Below are 19,222 nucleotides of genomic sequence, written 5' to 3'. Positions count from 1 at the left end.
TAGTGCTGCCAGATCACACCTTGGGCCAGAGGCTTGATAAGGCTGATTCATTACCTGCTGCTCCGGCCTGTCACTATCACCTTCCCCCATCATCCCCATGCTGAAATCACAGTTGTAATTCCACCTGCAGGCCAACACTGAGATGTGCTTTTATCCTCTCGGTCTTTGTGTGTAAGTGCGTGTTTGCATAAAACAGCACGGTGGGTGGGGTGCGTGTGCAAGTCACACGTACGTGTGAAGCGAGCTTCTGGCTTTCCCCTCGATGCTCTGCTAATTACCAATCATAAGTATGTGCACGAGGGTAAAATGTGCATGCTTTTAGAATGAAAAATGAATGTTTCAATACAAGGCAACATCTTCTGAATGCCGTCGTGGTCCACTGACAAATCTGCGTGTGTGGGTGTGTGTGTGTGTGTAAGACCACAACAGAGAACATGGAAAACAGGGAATGCAGATATGCAAAGAGTTGCCAGGGAACCAACATATGCTTGTTTTTCACTTTGTGAAAGTGGATAATTCCCTGACAGGAAGTATAGAATGTCACACCAGCCTTCAGCCCCACGCAAATAACACTCACGGGAAAGTGACACCAATCAACAACCGACTGGCTGGCGCTTCATGGAGGCGGTGGTTTCAGTTGATGTTTGATTATCATTGCAGATCCACAGTCACACGATGGTACGTCGCTCGGTAGCCTGTTGAAAGCCGTCAGTGACTGGGGAGATTATTTGAATGACGGTATGGCCCCGAAATAAAACCACTGTGTTCCCGCTGAGGCGAATGCCAGTCTGCCTACTTCCTGTCACAAACCGTCACACAGACAGACGCTTTTCTCTCCTGCTACAATAACATCTGACATTTATGGAACTGAACCAAAAACACTGCAGACTCTCAACCTCTACCCACACATCCTTTAAAATACGTATATCTCCGCTTATAGACTGTTTTATTTACGCTGTTTTGTTTAAATCCTTGAATATGGCTCATTAAAGGAAAGAAGACGATGAGGATGCAAGATCGCTTTCTTTGGTTTTCACTTCCATTTAAAGCAGCCTGCCAATTCAAAGAAGGAAAAACATATATTTATCTGAGGTGGTGGCTCATCAGCCAGCAATAATGCAGTCTTGTGATTTCTTCCCAGGGAGCTGAACTCCAGCTCCAACCTCAACCTCTGACCCTGAGCATTTCCAAATGCTTCAGGTCTCTGAGAAGCCAGAGTGTTGATATCAGCATGCTTGATTAAACCATTGAATACTGGAACCATTACGGTTTCCTGACAGTGGCTTGTAATTTCTATTTGAGATTCAGGAATAATAATTAGAATGATTAACTGTTGCGACATTTCTATATGCAAATGCGGCGCTTCACAGTTTGGGCGGCTGACTCCAAGGTCGTATCTAAGAGATCCTGCAGATGAGCTTCGCCAGCGCCAGATGTGCCGTGACGTGATGAAAGGAAAATGGAAGCCGTCTGGCTGCCAGCTTTCTGCCCTCTAAACTTCTTGGACAATTCCGTCACACTTGTTTTTGCCTTTCCTCTGCCTTCTTATCAAATATTCTCCTCTACGCCACGTGTGAAACAAGCATAAACCACCTCAGAAATATCCCAATATGACAGTAATACGTGCCATAATCAACACGTTTTTGATTACCGTAGTTATTTTCAACTCTTTATCACCATCACAGCAACGTTAACGGGACAATATGATGACGACACCAGATGTGGAGGTAAGAATTGAGCAGGCTCAGAGAAAAACAATAGTTTCAACAGCATTTATGCATAATGAAGTAGATCACACATTTTATGACGTGCAATAAACAGGGCTCTGCGATTTATGGCCGTGGAGACAAAGGAATGCTCGGAACGCTAAAAATGAGCATGCTTTCACGGCATGAGCGAGGCAGTGCTGTTCCACTAAAGGTTCTAAATTATACAGAACAAGGTTATGCTGAAGATATAAAGTAGAGGCCTTAGGAAGGGATAAAATTCATTACAGGAAGCTATTCACACCTTTTCTATTATATATTAGCAAAGTTACTCTGATATTGCTGTTTTCACACTGTTCTGGTTGTGTTAGCCGTTTATGCTGAGAGTTTAACATTATTCTACATTAAATCCAGCATAGTGACATATACTAAACAAGACACTACTTGTAGCTGGAAAACAGACACAATTATATGAATTTAAAGGGTTTGTAATCTCTATTTAAGAGTTCGACAAATGCAGTCCTCCGTGTTAAATTGACTCATTCGTTCACTAAACTGATTCTGAACACAATTTAAGTACAAACTCCTTTACTGGAATGGGAAAAGCAGCAGCAAAGGCAGAGTTTGGTTTGTGGGAAGGAGATGTAGTTTACACACTCCAACAATGAATTATTCAGATGCAGAACTGGCTGAAAGCATCGACTCACGCAGCAGCAACCTGAATCTGCAGCCTCGCAAAGGTAGATTTTTTCTTTTTTTTCTTGGAGAGCACAAACATCTCTGAGCTCTCCTCCTGTATCGACAGTATCTCCTCAGCAGATCAACACCACAAACACTTTTACAGCTCTGGTTGAGGCTAGACACACACAACTGCCAACAATCATGAGCCAGCACTGGAGGAAATTCACAACTAAAGAACACTTGGCAAAACTATCAGGAAATAAAGCAGGCGCGGTCCTACCTCATGAGATTTGCTTGGTAATCAGACACAAGTGCATGTGTGTGCTCTATTTTATATTCAGACAGGTAGTGCACGGTTCTGAGTCGGGCCCGCTGCCTTGACATGATAGTCGATCAGACAGCCTCTCTGCCTTTGCTCTTTCAACCATCAAGCTGCACTTCAGGTGTCTGGATGGAATCTGTCATCTTTTTTTAGGGGGGGAAATATGTAAATTGTCATGAAGAAAGTTGAAATAAGACACAAAATATGTCACTTGACAAACATGGTTCGCTGTGAGTCATCCTGGGCATCAATTATGCAGGAAGATTCTAACTAAACACATAAATATTTTCTTGGTTTTTTTTTAGCAAATGTTTCATTCACCACTGTGAAATCTTTCAAACAGAGAGTAAATGAAAAGGAAATGCAAAATAAGAGAAAAGCTAATGAGAGATCCCCATCATGTGCAGCAGTGAAGTGGCATGATGGACATGTGCGTTTTGTGTCTGCTGATGCCATCTTAATCTATGGGCAGGAAAGCTCAAAGAGATGAACGCATGAAAGCGACAGCATCTTTTGTTGACTCCACAATGGTCATACTGCTATAAATCAGGCCGTAAGGTGTGATAGAACTTATTCCAGGGCCTGCAGTAAACTTTAATCACCAGCTAATAACACAATAATTGTTTTATGACATAATTGCACAGCCTGTCTGATGTTGTCACAACGTCCTGAAGCAGAAAGAAATCTGGCCTAAGCCGTAAAATATTAATGGCGATGATGCAGAAAGTCGTTCCACTTTCCTGCTCTGCATGCATACATACATGATAAAGTACCATCACTAACCTTAAACCTAAATTCTAAAGCCCTAAACCCGAACCTCTAACCCACTAAACCACAAACCTAATCCTAAACCCCAACACTAACCAAACCTAACCAACACTAACCCCTAACTCTTACCTTGACCCAAAACCTAACCCCTAAACGTTAACCCTAACATAACCCCTAACCCTCACCTCACCCTAATCCTAACCAACCCTCACCTAACCATAACCCTAAGCCCTAACCCTGGCCAAACCACAACCCTAACCCAAATATAACCCATTAAGCCTGCCCAAACCCTAACCCAAACTCTGAACGAACCCTAACCATAAACCCTAACGTTAAATCCTATTTTTAGATAATTGTGCTTTTAGAACAGCAGAGGTGCTAAAATGTTGCTGCCATGTTCCTCTTCAGCACACTCTAAGCAGGGGTGGGGAACCTTTTCATATCGAGGGCCATTTCAATTTTTATAAAGTCCTCGAGGGCCATACTATTATGAACACATACCTAGGGATGCAAAAAAAAAGACAAAAAAAAAAAGTCTATAACCACTGTGTTACTAAGTCTCATGATTGCTGCATTTGAGTTTGAATTATTTATTTAGCACACATGCATATAAAATCACCAAATAAATAGAATAAAATGACAAGTAAAATATGTTTTCATGATCATACAAAATAAAAAGAGGTGCAGAGTTGAGGCAAGAGACCGTAAGGGCCTGTTCGAGGCTCTCTACTCACAAAAACTGCAATACAACAAGATAATCAAGAAAATAAATGAAAAAGAAAGAAAGAAAGACAATAACAACAACAACTAGAAAGCACTCGGAGAGCGCATACCTCCGCCAAGCGCAACAATTCCTGGCATATTGTGATTTCCACCATAAAATTAGTCCCACATATACTTTGACTACATATTTAGATTCCTTGACCATAAAAACATACAGTTAGCCACTGGAATCATAACAATAATGTCTTAGTTCAATAGTTATTCACCGAAAAGAAATTCACGCTTTGAAACAATACTTTGTCCGGCGCGAGCGCCTCAGCGCGGCTACGAGGCACGTCACGAACCTCCTTCGGCGTGAGGTTTCAGCTTCGTGGTATTAATTCACTCACCACAAAACTTGCACGCGTAATATTCTGTCGGTACATGGTCGTGTGAAAGCTGCTTGTTGAGCCTCCAAACTCCGGCGAAGAGCGTTAATTTTATCCAAACTCATCTGTCCTTTCAACTCATAGAGTTTAGCGTGTTTCGCTAGGCATTATTCGTCCGTGTCAATCAGTCCAGCCCACTACGTACCTCACATGCTGTGTTCATGACCCTGACTTGACTCGGACATAACATAACCGTCTGTTTTATCTCTCAGAAAACGGGAAAATATTTCCTCTACGAAAGAAATTTCAGGATACGAAAGGCAAAAATACGCTACCGCTGCTACTCGCAGCTCGCGGAGTTAGTTAGCGAACGGTCCCACTGTATAAGTGCACATATAAAATATAAAAATCTTATTGCGTTGCGGGCCGGTAGAAATGGTCTCGTAGGCCGTATACGGCCCGAGGGCCGGAGCTCCCCACCCTGCTCTAAAGCAATCCAACGCAGATGTCGCACATTATTTATGGTGGCTGCTAATGCTAATGCTCAGTGACTATAATGTATGATATATTGCGGTCGCCAGTTCTGTTGGAAGGACCATAAAAAAACAAGAACCTCTTTGTCCCAACACAGAAAATACAAGTCTAATGAGTGGGATCCTACAGTATATATGTCTGTCTGTCCGACTCTTAAAGACCCATCTCTAGAGACAACATGAAAGGGTTGTATTTTTTTTTTGTAATTAATGTCAATGCAGCAATAAGCCTCTTTCTCACCCCCCTCCTGTCCTTTTGTGTGGATATTTTAGACTGAATCCTGTATGTTGTGGTGACAGATTTGTTTCACAATTGCTGACATAGGCTGGGGTTAGAGAGGAGAAGCTGGCAGGTGTGGAGGAGCCACATTAGGGGGCCCTGGAGAGAGCTGCAGGATGTTACTGACGAGAAAGATCAGGAAAGATGCATGTGGGTGCAGGATTGTAGTCCTGTGAGGATGCTCCGTCTGCAGCACAGATATGAGGCTCAGACAGCAGATTAGTGTTTCTGCACCATAATCAATTTCCCGTCTGGGTCCTGTTGAGGCCAAACCAGAACCCTCTGCTCGTCGGTTGTCCTGAACTCTTCGTTTCACCTTCACAAACGTGTAGTTTCCTTCACCGTAAACATTTCACATTCCTATTTTATTATTTGCTTTCTAATAAGCTCTTCGCTGAAGTGTCTGATAGCTACGGTCGACTCAGCACCCACAACACTGCTGAGGACTGTGGCGGTTTAACCTGTGATGACAGCGTGTGGGTGTAAGTGAGAGACAGAGGGAGGGAGGGAGCCACACAGGCAGAATGAGAGTGAGAGAGAGAGACGCCGAGACAGACATTGACCTTGGCTGTGGGTGAACTCCATTGCACCCTTGTTATGAAGAATAGTACCATCTGTGTTTGTTTGAGCCTTCAAAAACACACAACACACACCCAAGTGATATGAAGGTCGGCGCTCCATCATGCGCCCCTGTGGTCTATATGCTGAACTGCTGGTGGTCAAAGATGAGTGGAAAAGGATGCATGTTCTTTATCTTCATATAAAATAGTCACAACTAAAACCTACGTTTTGTGTCTGAAGGTGAATGTGTGAAAGGTGTCTCGATGTGAGATCGACTTTGGAACAAAGGACCACTCTGGAATTAAAGGGCAGAGACCGCAGGTGGTGCCAGGGGAGCTGCTGGTCACCACAGAGGGAAAGAGAGGAGTTTTACTGCAGCAGATCGATGCGCGCGGCAGCCAGAGCGCTGTTCTTTTCACAGGGTCTGACACAAACAGACACAGGCCGATGCAGTTTATCACATAACCGGTCTGAGATGATCAGCTGTGCAATCAAAAACACAAACATCCCACGGCGCCTCACCACAAGGCCATATTCTAGAGGTCAATCCAAGTCAAATGGAAGAATTTTTTGTCTGATGAGAACATATTTGGGCTTTTTGATCATGTGTCCACTTCGATCACCTCCAGATTAGCCTCTTGTGCTCACTCTCTCTTTCTCTCACGCACACACACACGCGCGCACCTGCGCGAGATAATTGGAGTCAATGGAGGGTGCTTTTCTGTGGTGTGTGAGTTGTTTAACCGAGTTATTTCAGGGAAGTTATGAGAGCAAAAGATCTGATAGCTACAAGTGTTGATGATGACAACAGTCTCAGAGCAGCTGACACTTATGTTTAAGGAGGTCCTCAAATGTACTTCACTAAGCTAAGGAAAGGTGAAAAGGTGAGTAACGCAGTCTTACCTTGGCCTGGCATCAATGTCCCGCTGAAAGAGAGAGATAGAGATTTTAGTTTTTGCACATAAAAAACCCAAAATGCAGACCTGCTCTGACCACATCTGGCACGACTTTGACTCACTTCCACTTTCATCCTGTGGTCACCCTCATGTATATTCATGAACCTTTAAAGGGAGAACCAAGACACGTGAGAGCCGCAGATATTATTCATTCCACTGGAAGCTTTTCTGTTTAATTTTGATCTGGCTTTAAAGGATTTTTCAATGTCAAAGCAGCAGATGTGATTTGTTGACTGGGCCAGATACACGCGCTCTGCAAGCAAAAGGTTTAATGGCAAGCCAGATGAAATATTTAATCAAACTCCAGACTCTGTCGACACGCAAGAGATGTAAATACATCACATCACAAGGCTCACCCATAACTTTTGAAATATTCCTGAAAACAGTAAACATTGATATTGACTTCCAGTCAAGCTGTTTTGAGCTCAAGGCCTTGTTGCGAATAATTTCCATGCAGAACAGATTAAACAATGGGCTTATATCCTGGATGCTTAATATGGAATATGATTGCAAGCAATGGAAAACAAAGGGCCTTTTATTTCATAATTGAAAACATCATCAATGTGTACATGTCTGAATGAGTGCCAAGATTTTTTTTCCCCCAAACAACACGGACATCCTGTTGTGGCACAACTTCAACAGCTTTACTAAAAATCGTTCGTAATTAAATTGTGATGAATTGGAATCTTAAAAAGCAATAAAAAGCATTCAAGAGCCTTTGGTGGCACGCGTGTACAACACAGTTATCACCGATGCATTCTAAACATGCAGGATGGATTTAGTTTGGTGAAACATTTGCACATTCAAAACTATCCAAAATTCAGAACACAGACAGAAACAGTGAGTTAGTCATTAGATTAGTGCGATGTCGAAACAGAACCTCCCCTGGATCAGTTATGGAGTGGCCTGACCTGGGCCACACATGAGCTTACAGCTAATCACTGGTGTGCAGCAGTCATACATGTGGACGTTGTGAGATACAGTAGGAGACCAGCAGGTACACGGGCCCATCTGCACCAAAACATGAGGGAGGTTTTCATATTCTTCTCTGTAGATCTACACACTGCAGGATGTGTGTATCTGCAGCGTGTGTGTGTCTCTCCAAACAAAAACACAACTTCCTCGATACATCAATAGTTTTTTAATCAGCGTGGAGTAAACAGAGACTATTTAAATAAACTGATGTCCAGGGTTGTATAAAACAGACCCTGCTGTGACTCAGAGTTTAGAAAATAAATGAGACGAAGGCTCTTAATCTATTTTCCCTCTGGCTTCCGCTGGCTGGTCAAATTTAATTTTGTCATTATTACGCAGCATTATTATTCTCTGTGTGTGTACCTGTGTTAGTCTACTTTCAATAAAACAACAACAACACCAGGTTATTAACACAACTATTGTTCCTGTGACCATGAGACCTCAACAACCAAAAGCTAAATTTTTATCGAGGTTGCATTGGACTGCGTTACGACTTCAAAAAAGACAGAAACACTGTTAAGCGGCCAAACTGGAAGGAAAGAAACAATGAAGCAGCACCTTGGGCTTCTAAAAATAAATAAATAAAGTAGATGAGGACCACATCAAACAAATGAAGTGGATTTATTTCATTAGTGGAGAAAAAAAAGCTCTCCGCCACATTGAAAAGACTTTCGGGTAGCTGGACAGAACAGAGTCTAGGATCAAGAGATGCTTTCAGAATATAAATGGAGGGTTTGCAACAAGGTGCCAACTGCTGCTAACCTTCCAGATGAGGACGCTCAAACTTATTTCTACTCGTGAACCAGAGCAGAGTGTGTGGTCATGAGGAGGCGGTGTGATACGGTCACGCATGGAGTTATTCCTGAAATGCTGTCCGCATGTTTAGCGTGCAGAACTTCAACACTGCTAACCGAGTAAATTACAGAACCCCCCTCTCTACATTTACCCCCTGCCCTCCTGTGCCTATCAATATCCAAATAACAGTCCTCATTACTCACTTCACTTTGAGTCTTAATGAACTTGGGCCGCAGTGGATTAATTTCCCAGCTACGATATGCAATCTGTACATCAGCGATGGCCATTAAAGGGCCTCGCCGCTCCTGCTCAGCATCGCTGGGGGAAACTAAAGCCTCCTTCCCCAACTGACACGAATCTAGTATTAAGAGTGACAAATAGAGCAATGGGGCATTTACAACGGGGGCCTATAGGCGGCAAAGACCTCCGCTTCATTATTCGAATGAGGAATGGGGGGATGAAGCAGTCGTGACACGGCCCGTTACGTCAATCTGTGTGTAAATGATATGCGGACATGGACAAAAGAAAACAGCACCGCGCGGTGCTATAAGATGTTGGTATGTAAGAAGAGAATGAACAGTCACTCTCCTCAGAAATTACAGATCCTTTAGCCAGGAGACAAACAGAGTTACACTTATGCTTCATCAGGCAGCAGCAGCCTGGGATTTATTTGGCCCTGTATCATTCTGTCACAGCTGACTGCATGGAAGCAAAATTGGCACTTTCTCCTTGAATAAAATGTATGCCCCAGATAAATAAAGCCAGTTTCCTGTTTCATTTAGGGCAAAGCCGTGCATGGCGGCACCTGTTTACCATATTCATTGGACCGAAATAACTGTGCAGCAGGTGTTGCACTCATTAGACAGAGTCAACGGAGATAAAGACTTCATGGCCGCCACCATGTAAAGTCACATCCAGGGCAAATGCAAGCTGCTATGTGTAAAATATGAAAGTTTTATTAGTTTGTCTTTCAGTCTGACACTTTATATTGACTCGGACTCCTCCGTTGCCCCCAAAAAGAACCTTTTTAACTGTGCAAGTGCAGCAAAAACTGATTGATATGCTATATGAATCCTATCCAGTTGGATTTGATGCTAACAACAATTAAAAAGTTAAACAAAAACCTGATGGCAAATGTCAACATTGATCACCGACAGCTCAGTGAGGTGAGTAAGAGTTTTAAAAAAAAGTCTTTGTGAAGTATAAAGACTACAAGTAAATTGTGCCCGGAAAAACTGTCATCGTCTGTAGGCCTGAGCTCCTGAAATGGAGGGAAGTGATGTGGAACGCTGTCCTGTGGTCTGATGAGTCCAGCTTTCAAATTTGTTTCTGAAGTCAACTCCTTCAGGCTAAAGAGGAAGAAACCATCTGGCTTGTTATGGCTTGTTATGAGCACTGAGTTCAAAATCCCAGATTTGTGATGGTAATGGGAGTGGATAGTGCACGGCATTATGGGTAACTTTCAAATCTTTGAATGCTCCATCAGTACGGAAGGAATATACAGGCTTTTTGGATGAAATTAAACCACATTATGCAGCCTTGCAGAAGTCCAAATGAAGGTGCTAATTACTTGATTAAAAACTTTACTAAGAATTACTTATGCAGTAAGCAACCATCTGGCTGCACTGCAGTCCGCAAGACACGAACTGGGGGAAGAAAGCTTCTAACCTGGACTCTGTGAGCTGGTTCTGGGGCTGCAATGATGTCCCCTGCCCTGACCGCAGGCCTTCCACCCTCCGCCTTCTCCAACAAGCACAGCTGGTCGGTAATGCTGGCCATCTCCTCCTGCAGGCGCTCGGTTTCCAGGCTGATCTCGGCGATTTTCTCGGCGGCCGATGCCGTCAGGAAGGCCTCTTTCAGGTCTACGAGATGAAGGCTCCTCTTCTCCTCCAGACGCACCAGTTTACGGAGCTCGTCAAACTGGGCGTTCACGTAGTCCTCCAGCTCTTCTGTGGTCATCTTAGGTGCAGACACAATCAAACAGACAGAGTTGACAAAATAAAACACAATACAACCCGAAAAACTAAAACTTTAATTTTGGAACGACCTCGAAAACGAGTTAAAAAAGTGATTGATTTCAGCTTTTTGTTGCTTGTTTGTGACTATCCTCCTCACGCCTCCTCATTCCATTTGTTCAGATTGTTTCCTCCTCGTTGGGAGGGATTTATCTCGTACACAATCCCTGCCATCCATAAATGCACTCGCTGAAAAATCGAGCCACCAAAGCAGGAAGAAGAAAGAAAATTTCTGTTTGTTATTTTGACACGGGTGTCATTTTTAATGATAATGGCACTATTTTCTCCTGCTGTAAGTGACAGCATGAAGCAGATCCCTTGAAGGTAAACTAAACTCTATGCATCCCATCTGTATATAAAGACTTCAGAGGCTATTTGGACCACAGAAAGCCATCTGTTTAGTGCGAACCTCTGAAAGAGCTGTTTAGCTCTGCCTGTAACCGTGACGTTGCCACATTGGCAAAAGTCTCTCTGCCAAGATCTCTGCTTGCAAATGTTATAATTGCTTCAATTAGCCACGGCATCCCTGCTCTTCTGTGGGCAAGAACTCTATTCCTTTTCTTTTTTTTAAATTTATCGATCAGTGCAAGTAATTGTGAATGAAAAATCTAGAATAAAATGTTGCATTTTTCTTTGCTTTTTTAAAATAAATTCCAAGTAATAGATTCATAGCGCTGTCACGCCGTGATGTAAAATCAAGATATGAACACAGAGGAAGAAAATAATAAATGTGCATGTATTAAATCCATGGAAGAAGTGAGAAGTGAAGCAGACATGCACAAAAATGTGTGCCAGAAGAAGAATTAGGAGCTCAAACCATCGCTCATGGTGTGATGACTAAGATGCTAAAGCTTGCATTCTAATCTAATAATACAGGAAATCTCAGTAATCCCTTTACATTTTATAAAGCTTTGATGTCTGATGTCATCTTAATGTCCGAAATGAATATCAAGTATCCCTTTAACAAGCTTTAGCATTTAGCAGTCATGGCAAACAGCAATGACATTTGTGCTAGTGTCACATGGAGATCATCCTCTGGCAAACTTTTTTTCATAGCCACTCTTGTATGAAGGCCACCCGAGCAGTACTGGGCTAGACGGGAGTGAACTACAAGCCGAGTTCCCATTAAAGGATATGAGCCCCTCAGGTCAGCCTCATTGGGTCAGGTTCTGGCAGCGTGGTCAGAAACACGCACACTAATAATCGGAAACCCTTGTGCAGGAAACGGTGCTTCAGTTCAAAGAAAGAGAAGAAACAGGCTCATGTCCTTGTCGTGCTCTCTTTGCATTACAACCAGTCTCCGGGGTTCTAACTGCATGTAAGAATGATGCTAGCAAGGCTTTTGAGGCTAAATAGCATTTGAAGTAGCTGGATGACATGTGCGACCTAAGTGCTGCAGGGACGTGACTAAATGACTTCAGTGTAAATTCGTCAAAGTTCAATAGTTCACGCATGTATTCAAAACAGCTTTCACAATGGGATGTATAAATCAGGAGGAACAAAGCTTGAACATTCATCCTCCATCCAGCTCCTCCCATCGCCTCAGTCTCCCGGACACAGAAGCCTCCCACCCTACTATTTAGTCCCAGTGGCCTGGGTGGCAGATGGACCAAGGCTCTTTGTGTGTGTAGAACAGGAGACCCTCTGCCCTTGGACCTTTGGCCCATTGATGGCGCTTGCACGGAAGAAGTACTCATGCGGGCTAATCTTCATTTGCATTGCTGCGAGCTAAGCTGAGGCCTTGAAACGAGGCTTCGGGACAGACGACAGAGTGAGCACAGGAGATGAGAGCAAACACATCTGGACAGCGGATTTAAAAATCTCATTCCTTCTCCCAGCGTGGAATCGCTTTATCCATGTTTTTATGTTTATTTGTCCATTTTACTCAGCTAGCTTCCCTGAAACTGATTTTTTTTTTTTGTTCCAGTTGAACTTTAATTCAATAACTGCAAATGTCAACAGACACAAAAAACTCCACCCCACTGAGGCCAGAAAATGAGAAAACTGAAGCTGAATTAGTAATTAGCGACACAAAATAGCTAAAAAATATACCCTAATACATCAAATGTCTTCTAAATCTCCCATTTATATAAAAGAAAAAAGTTACGTATTGTAAATACTCATGGAAACAATCTGCACATTCAGTGATGAAAAATGCAGAAGCAGAATCTCTTTATTTAGAAATGAGAACTATGTAATCTAACTTTAATGCTTCTCGTGTGTTGTACAGTACAGTGAAATAAAAATGAAGCCCAATTCCTGGAACACTCCCACAACTGATTCACTGTCTGTGCTGTTGTTGTTGTTGCTCTGGTTGGGTGTGTGATGTGCTGTTTAAGAGCACCTAAAACTGACTAATTGATCGTAAACAGGTTTGAACTGAACTGAACTTGACCCTGTTCACAGCGAGCGCAGAACGCTTTTGTTCTCTTTTATCTCGGGACAAATTCCGATCATCCTTCTAAAGCTGCAGCTCGATTCATGCACAGCAAAAAAAATAAAAATCCCTTCCCTGGAGTATCGTCTAAAGAAGAATACACAGGAAATGGATAAAAGAGGGAAAGCAAATAAAAAAGGGGGGTTCAGTGTGTCAAGGAGGAGTGAAAATATCCACCTTTTATGGCTTCTGGGAGAAGCGGCGTCAGCCGAGCAACTTTCTGGGGAAAGATACTGAGTAATTCCATTAAAATGATGCGGGTAGATACAGAGAAGCACTGACAGCCTTAAAGAGCGAGTCTTTCATGCCTGACCCGGCTATTCCTCAGCCTCGGCTTTGGAGGATGGCTTTAATATGTCTGCTCCTCTTTTATGAGGCAGGAAAACAGGATGCAGCCGCCGCACGGCTGTTCACATTTTTAACTCTGTGCAAAGCTACTTGAAGACAGCGGACCCCTCTCTGCTCCATAGGCCTTAAAGAAACCCCGCGTGTTGGAGTGTGGCTGAATAAATCATAAGAGTGAGACGAGTGCTGCTGATGACTGGGTGTCCTGGTTTGGAGCTGCATCATGCTAACCCTGAGATCTCTGTCTGCAGATATTCGACGAGGCTCCTCGCGTTACAGTTCCGGCCCCCCTGTTGTTAGTCGCCGCGCAGCCTCGTCAAAGTTTCTGTGCTATGTCCCGCTCCCATGTGGCATCTGGAGATATGAGCTCTGAGAGATTAAAACCCCCACACCTGCAGCAAGGCACCTAATTAAGTGGGCTCGACTTAATAAGCAAACACCGGCTGAGGGCGAAATCTCTGCAATCTCCATCCCTCGCCACGGAGACGGGGGCTTACACCTTTTCTTTTCCAAGCATAGCGTCCTACCTTTACCTCTTCTTTTCGTCATCCATAAAACATGCTTACACTTTTAATGGACGTGCGAAGAAATCCACAAGAGTCCCTCTGAACACAGCACATCTCTGCCGTGCAACAGCATCAAACTAAATGTTCAGGAAATCCTCGGGGCTGCATTGATATTTGACTATGATAATTCTAAAGCCGTAGTGCTGCACGCCATTTACCTCTTTCTGCCCAGGGACATTAACCTTCCACATAATGCCACCGTACCTGAGCAGAATCACCTCAGGTACTGAGAGGAGCTCACCTCCTCTGTGCAATTACTCTCCTCTGAGTTCAGACAATATATTAAGCGTGCACAGACTGCAGCTGGTGTCTGAAAGTGCTCCCACTGACTGGTGAGTGCACGGCTGAGCCCTATAGCTGCACATCCCTGAACCCGCGCCTCATTGAAACGTCTCTGGCTGAACATTACCTAACAGTCTGTGGCAGTACATGCCCCAGCTATAGCATCTGTAATGGAAATACAGCCACAGGTTTCAAGGTTGACTTGTTGTGAAAATTCAATTTGCAGAATTTTTGTTGTGGTCGATATGGAAAGAGAAAGGTGACGGCGAGCGAGTGTGTGCCAGCTGCACGCTTTTTGAGATGTGGAGAGTGGGAAAAAAAGGTTGAAATAAGGCCAGCACGGGGATAAAAATCTCCGCCTCCGAGTCTGAATATAGCAGACGTGTGAAAGAACAAATCAAAAAGAAAAATGTCTGTTCTCCTGCACAGTGCAAACATGAAACTTTGTACTCCATCACTGCTGGTGCTTACCGCTCATATGAATTATGAGGGTTTCATAAGTGTTGTTAAATTCAGCTTCAGTGCATGGAAGCAGGTAGTTGATAACTAGCCTATCTATAGTTGAACAATCACGCGACTTGAAAAAGCAGGAGATGGCACCACATAGCTGGGTTCTTCTGTATCTAGTAAAAAAATGGCGTAACCACGCCTAAATGACGAATGGTGACGTCACCTCACGTCTGAAAAAGACATGACTCATTAATCACAGAGACATCTCACCATAATTATTGGGCAGAATTTGCAGACAGTAAATGGATCCCATCTCTGATCTGTGAGGTGATGGACTAAACTAATTGGCTCCCACCACATGCTTTTGTAACATAAGCTCTTTCTAATCTCTTTTTATTTTATTCCAGACTATTACATCTGCCCCGCTGCATGCTCTACACCGATGCAGCGTCTGCTCATCTACTCCGTTTATTAGCGAGAAGGAAGTAAAAGCTCTACCTTGTGTTTCTGGTGGCCTAATCCCAGGTATAATCTTTCTTTTTTTTTAACCTTAGATGAAGCCTGGGAACTGGGATCAGCCTCTAATCCCACAGACGCAACCTTTAAAATAAACCGCCCCTGATTCAAGGTAGGAAAAAAAAATAAATCACAAGTTTGTGCTCTCAAAGCTGGACTCGTTCGGAAAGTCACGCACATGGGTGGCTGGAGAACCGCCCGGCATCTAAAAAAGAAAAATGGATCTGCAGTGGCCACGGTGCTAAACTGACAGGCTGGCTGACACGGTCGAAAAAGCAGACATTTTTTAAAGGCTGAAAAAACAAAGATGAAAATTAGGAGTAATGCACAGCGCGGTTTCGCATGCGCCGTCTGCAGCGGTTACATCACCCTGTACATGCTGAAATGACGTTTACACGGGGAGAAAAAACATCTAAATGCAATCAAGTGCAAACCAGCGTGAACAGGTTTCCAACGTTCTCAAGGTCATTCTTTCACTGCCACAGAGAAACTGCCATTTTGATTCGATCTGACTGGGTTTGAACTCATTAAAGGATAACAGCTGTGCTCCGTGCTCCGGAGGAAGTTTTCTAAAAATAATGGCCGCCCTATAGCTTTGATTTAAGCGTTCCGCGTGCAGCAGTTTGCACTCACCTCTGGGCTGGTCCACTTGGTTTTGATCTTCTCGGCCATCTGTTGGGTAGAGCCCAGTAGGTCGTAACCCTGTCTGCCCTGTGGGAAAGACCAGACACACGACACAACAGGGATGGAGGATTAAAGGCAAAGAGGTGGGAGGTGATTTTCTTATGCCAGCACATCCTGCACCATCGTGCATACTCATGCATAGAAGACTTTTGATTCTAAAGATTTAGAGCAGTTTCAGGCCCCAGCAATGATGCATTTAGCCGCCATCACGGAAAAAATTAGAATACTTCAACAAATGACTTGATCTATTTAATACAGTCGCAGCAAAAATTTCTGAGGTGGCATGAAGCCAAATGGACATGGAGGTATTATTAATCTCAGCTTTCACTGTTCCCATATAGTTTAATTAAGTTTCCATGTAATTGAATCGCTTTATGAGTGATGGTGTGGTGGGTGGTTGTGTTATATTGTTGTGTTCTGAATGTGATGGGCTCTTGCTTAGTGTATAATACTGAATTACAGATGTGTGATTTATCACACTCAGTGTTCCTCACCTTTTGCCACAGGTAGGCCTCCTGCAGGGTGATGATCTCATGTGCACAGTGTTCACCTTGCACCGCGCACACCACACAGATGATCTTCTCATCCATCTTACAGTAGAGAGAACCCTCCTGTTCATGCTCCATGCAGCGCAGTCTCTCTACCGTCACGGTGTCCCTTTTCTGATCTGCTGAAACAGAGACCTCCTGCCCTGCTTCTGCACCCACAGGCCCCTCTCCCACCACAGGCTCCACCTCCAAACCACTCAGCAGTCTCTTTAACCCAGCGTCGCCCCCCACAACCCTCTGATTTCCTCCCATTCCAGCCTCACCACCGGCTCCACCTCCAAAGCTGTTGTCTTTGATGGAGCCGAGTCCATTAGCTGTAGTATTATCATGATTATAGGGCGCTAATAGGTGATGTGTGCTGATGACATGTCTCTCCGCATGGAGAGGACAGAAAGCAAAGCTGCATTTGTGACACACTAGAGTGGCCATTTGGGCTTCATCGGGCTCACAGGCGTCGCATGTCCCGTCCATCTGCGGCAACTCCTCATTGTTCAGCGACGTAGCTCCTTGTTGGTGGTCTTCTTTGTGGTCCATAGTGGCTAAAATTTCAATAAGAAACAAAAATCCTATAGGAGACACACAGAAAAAAACGACAAGTTAAAAATAGCCGCGACCTTCAGTGAACAGCTCTCGTATTTGCATGGCAGAGTGCCCAAGATCATCTGGACTAATCCCCTCTGATATAATATTCCCTCAAACAGGTGACGCATGTGGAGGGGGGCCCAAGTCCTCAGGATACACCCGCAGCACATACACGCAGTAGTTACAGTATTTGTCAAGGGCAATAAACAGGGAGACCCCATCTGTGGCCAATGCTGTGTCTTCCTGAGCAAACACACACTGTTGTTTACTGACACACAAAGTGCTGACTGAGTTTGCACCAGACACACAAGCTCACCTCCTCCCAGCTCGCTCTCTCTACAGGCCCTGACCTTTTCATGTGGCGTACTGGATGCCCTTTCAGCTGACTCTCCTGGAGTATAACTCAGAGGATCAAGAGCAACAGAACACACATACAAATGTACAGGGAGAAATATTTATTATCCCCAGAGACACCTCTCTTTTCCTCTCTCTCTCTCACACACTCACTCAGACACACACACACACACACACACACAGATGGTGTGTGTGCAGCAGTGAATGCCCACCGCTGAGGTAAACATCCGGTGAAAAGTGCAGTATTGTACAGAAAACTCTCGGACGTCCACATCCCCTCTCTGCCAGCTGGAGGCCGGCATTTCTCTTACCCTTTTGGGGATCGCCGGTTACACTCTCGGTCCTTCTTCTCCTGTCTCCCTGTCTTCTACTTCATGCTTTATTTCAAGAAAACGCGGAGTCGCCGTTGACATAATTAGCAGTAGGGCTAACTTCCGTAGCACAGCCGCCGCTGCTTCGTCGCTTGAGCTGCCCCGCAGGTTTTAACAACACACGGGCTAAAGCTCCAAAAGGACCGCGTTTAGCTACTTCCTTATTGCTGGTTGGGCTTTTTTTCTACTTCCTGCCTCTGTGTGTGTGCGTGTGTGTGCGTGATTTACTGTAGAGTCCGTGTCAGTGCACACGCTGGTGGGAGCGAAGCATCAGCACAAAGACTATTGCAGTTACAGACTTACAAATTCAACAAACAGCTGTTAATTACAATACAATGTTGGCTTTGTCACTACAACTAAAGATAATTATTGCATATTAACTCACATTTACACTTAGTTAAGGGGAAAAAACAAAAAGAAACATTACCTCATTTTGTGACTCGCCAGAAAAGAAGAGGAGTCCTCCAAGCAGTCCATAAAACCCCACTCTTTTTTAAAAAAAGATACTGTGTTCGGTTGTGATCAAAGAGCCCGTGACTGCAACGTTTTAAAAAATGAAACACTTACATGCTGTTCTCTTTCTCTTAAGGGCATTTGCCTGCATCATTTGCCAATGCTTTAAGTCAAAACATGCTATGTTTAGACATCTAACACTGCCACCTTCCAGGTTTTTTTCATGATCAGCAGAATGTGCTGCAAAAACAGACAGCTCAACAGAAGGATATGCATAGTAGACAGTCTGCTAGGACACCTTTGATTATCACCCCTGCATCTTTATGTCTTTTTGTCTTTCTTTCAACAACATTAATAAACTATCCAGGATATTTCATCTGCGCTGTTTTTAGTCTGTTTCCTTGGAACGATCCCCTGGGTTTCTGGGGTGCAATTATACTAAAAACACTGTTTTCATGTTTTGCATCTTTAACTGCAGAACAAGTAGCTGTCATGGCCACCGCAGTCTGTCTCTCTTTCCAATATTAAAAACAAGACATGGGATTTTGCAAATATGTTGTCTGACACTGTGGGCTACTTTCTTGTACAGAGGAAGGTTAAAAATAAAAATCAATCTTTTTAAAAAAAATGTATCATTCATAGCTTTTCTCAAAGACATTCATCAGAATAAAGGATAAGAAAAATGTATATATATATATAATATATATATATATATATATATATATATATATATATTATTTAGGCCTTCTTACACTGTGAAAGTGTAAAATGGTCCTATAAAAGAATAATCCATTAGAATAATATCTTGGGGACCTGCCCAGAGCTTACAGACCAGAAATACAGAATCACCTGAGATACTAAATAATCTCGTGGGACCTGACTTGAGTTTTAATGAGGGAGATTTCATATATTTCCTAAAAAAATCATTCAATGTTTCACTTGCAGTAGATC

General features: G+C 43.5%; 1 protein-coding gene across 3 annotated transcripts in view; it reads right to left on the bottom strand.

Annotated features, from left to right (window-relative positions):
- Nucleotides 1-18,378, bottom strand: part of trim44 (tripartite motif containing 44) — a 28,947-nt gene extending 10,569 nt beyond the window's left edge. Inside the window, exons 1-5 of one of the 3 annotated variants that reach the window (XM_057051579.1) lie at nucleotides 18,246-18,378; nucleotides 16,458-17,077; nucleotides 15,913-15,990; nucleotides 10,337-10,627; nucleotides 6,846-6,868 (exon numbers count right to left, since the gene is read on the bottom strand). In XM_057051579.1, coding sequence (XP_056907559.1) covers nucleotides 6,846-6,868; nucleotides 10,337-10,627; nucleotides 15,913-15,990; nucleotides 16,458-17,045 — 980 coding nt within the window. In that variant the 5' untranslated portion in view covers nucleotides 17,046-17,077; nucleotides 18,246-18,378. Of the gene's footprint in view, nucleotides 1-6,845; nucleotides 6,869-10,336; nucleotides 10,628-15,912; nucleotides 15,991-16,457; nucleotides 17,078-17,409; nucleotides 17,600-17,758; nucleotides 18,046-18,245 lie in introns of those variants that run through there. The other 2 variants (XM_057051577.1, XM_057051578.1) reach the window with 2 other exon arrangements.
- Nucleotides 18,379-19,222: the final 844 nt, after the last annotated feature.

Source organism: Takifugu flavidus, chromosome 13, assembly GCF_003711565.1.
Source record: "Takifugu flavidus isolate HTHZ2018 chromosome 13, ASM371156v2, whole genome shotgun sequence".
NCBI classification, from domain to species: Eukaryota; Metazoa; Chordata; class Actinopteri; order Tetraodontiformes; family Tetraodontidae; genus Takifugu; species Takifugu flavidus.
The sequence above is the reverse complement of the archived record's forward strand: the minus strand, read 5'-3'. Positions and strand labels throughout refer to the sequence as shown.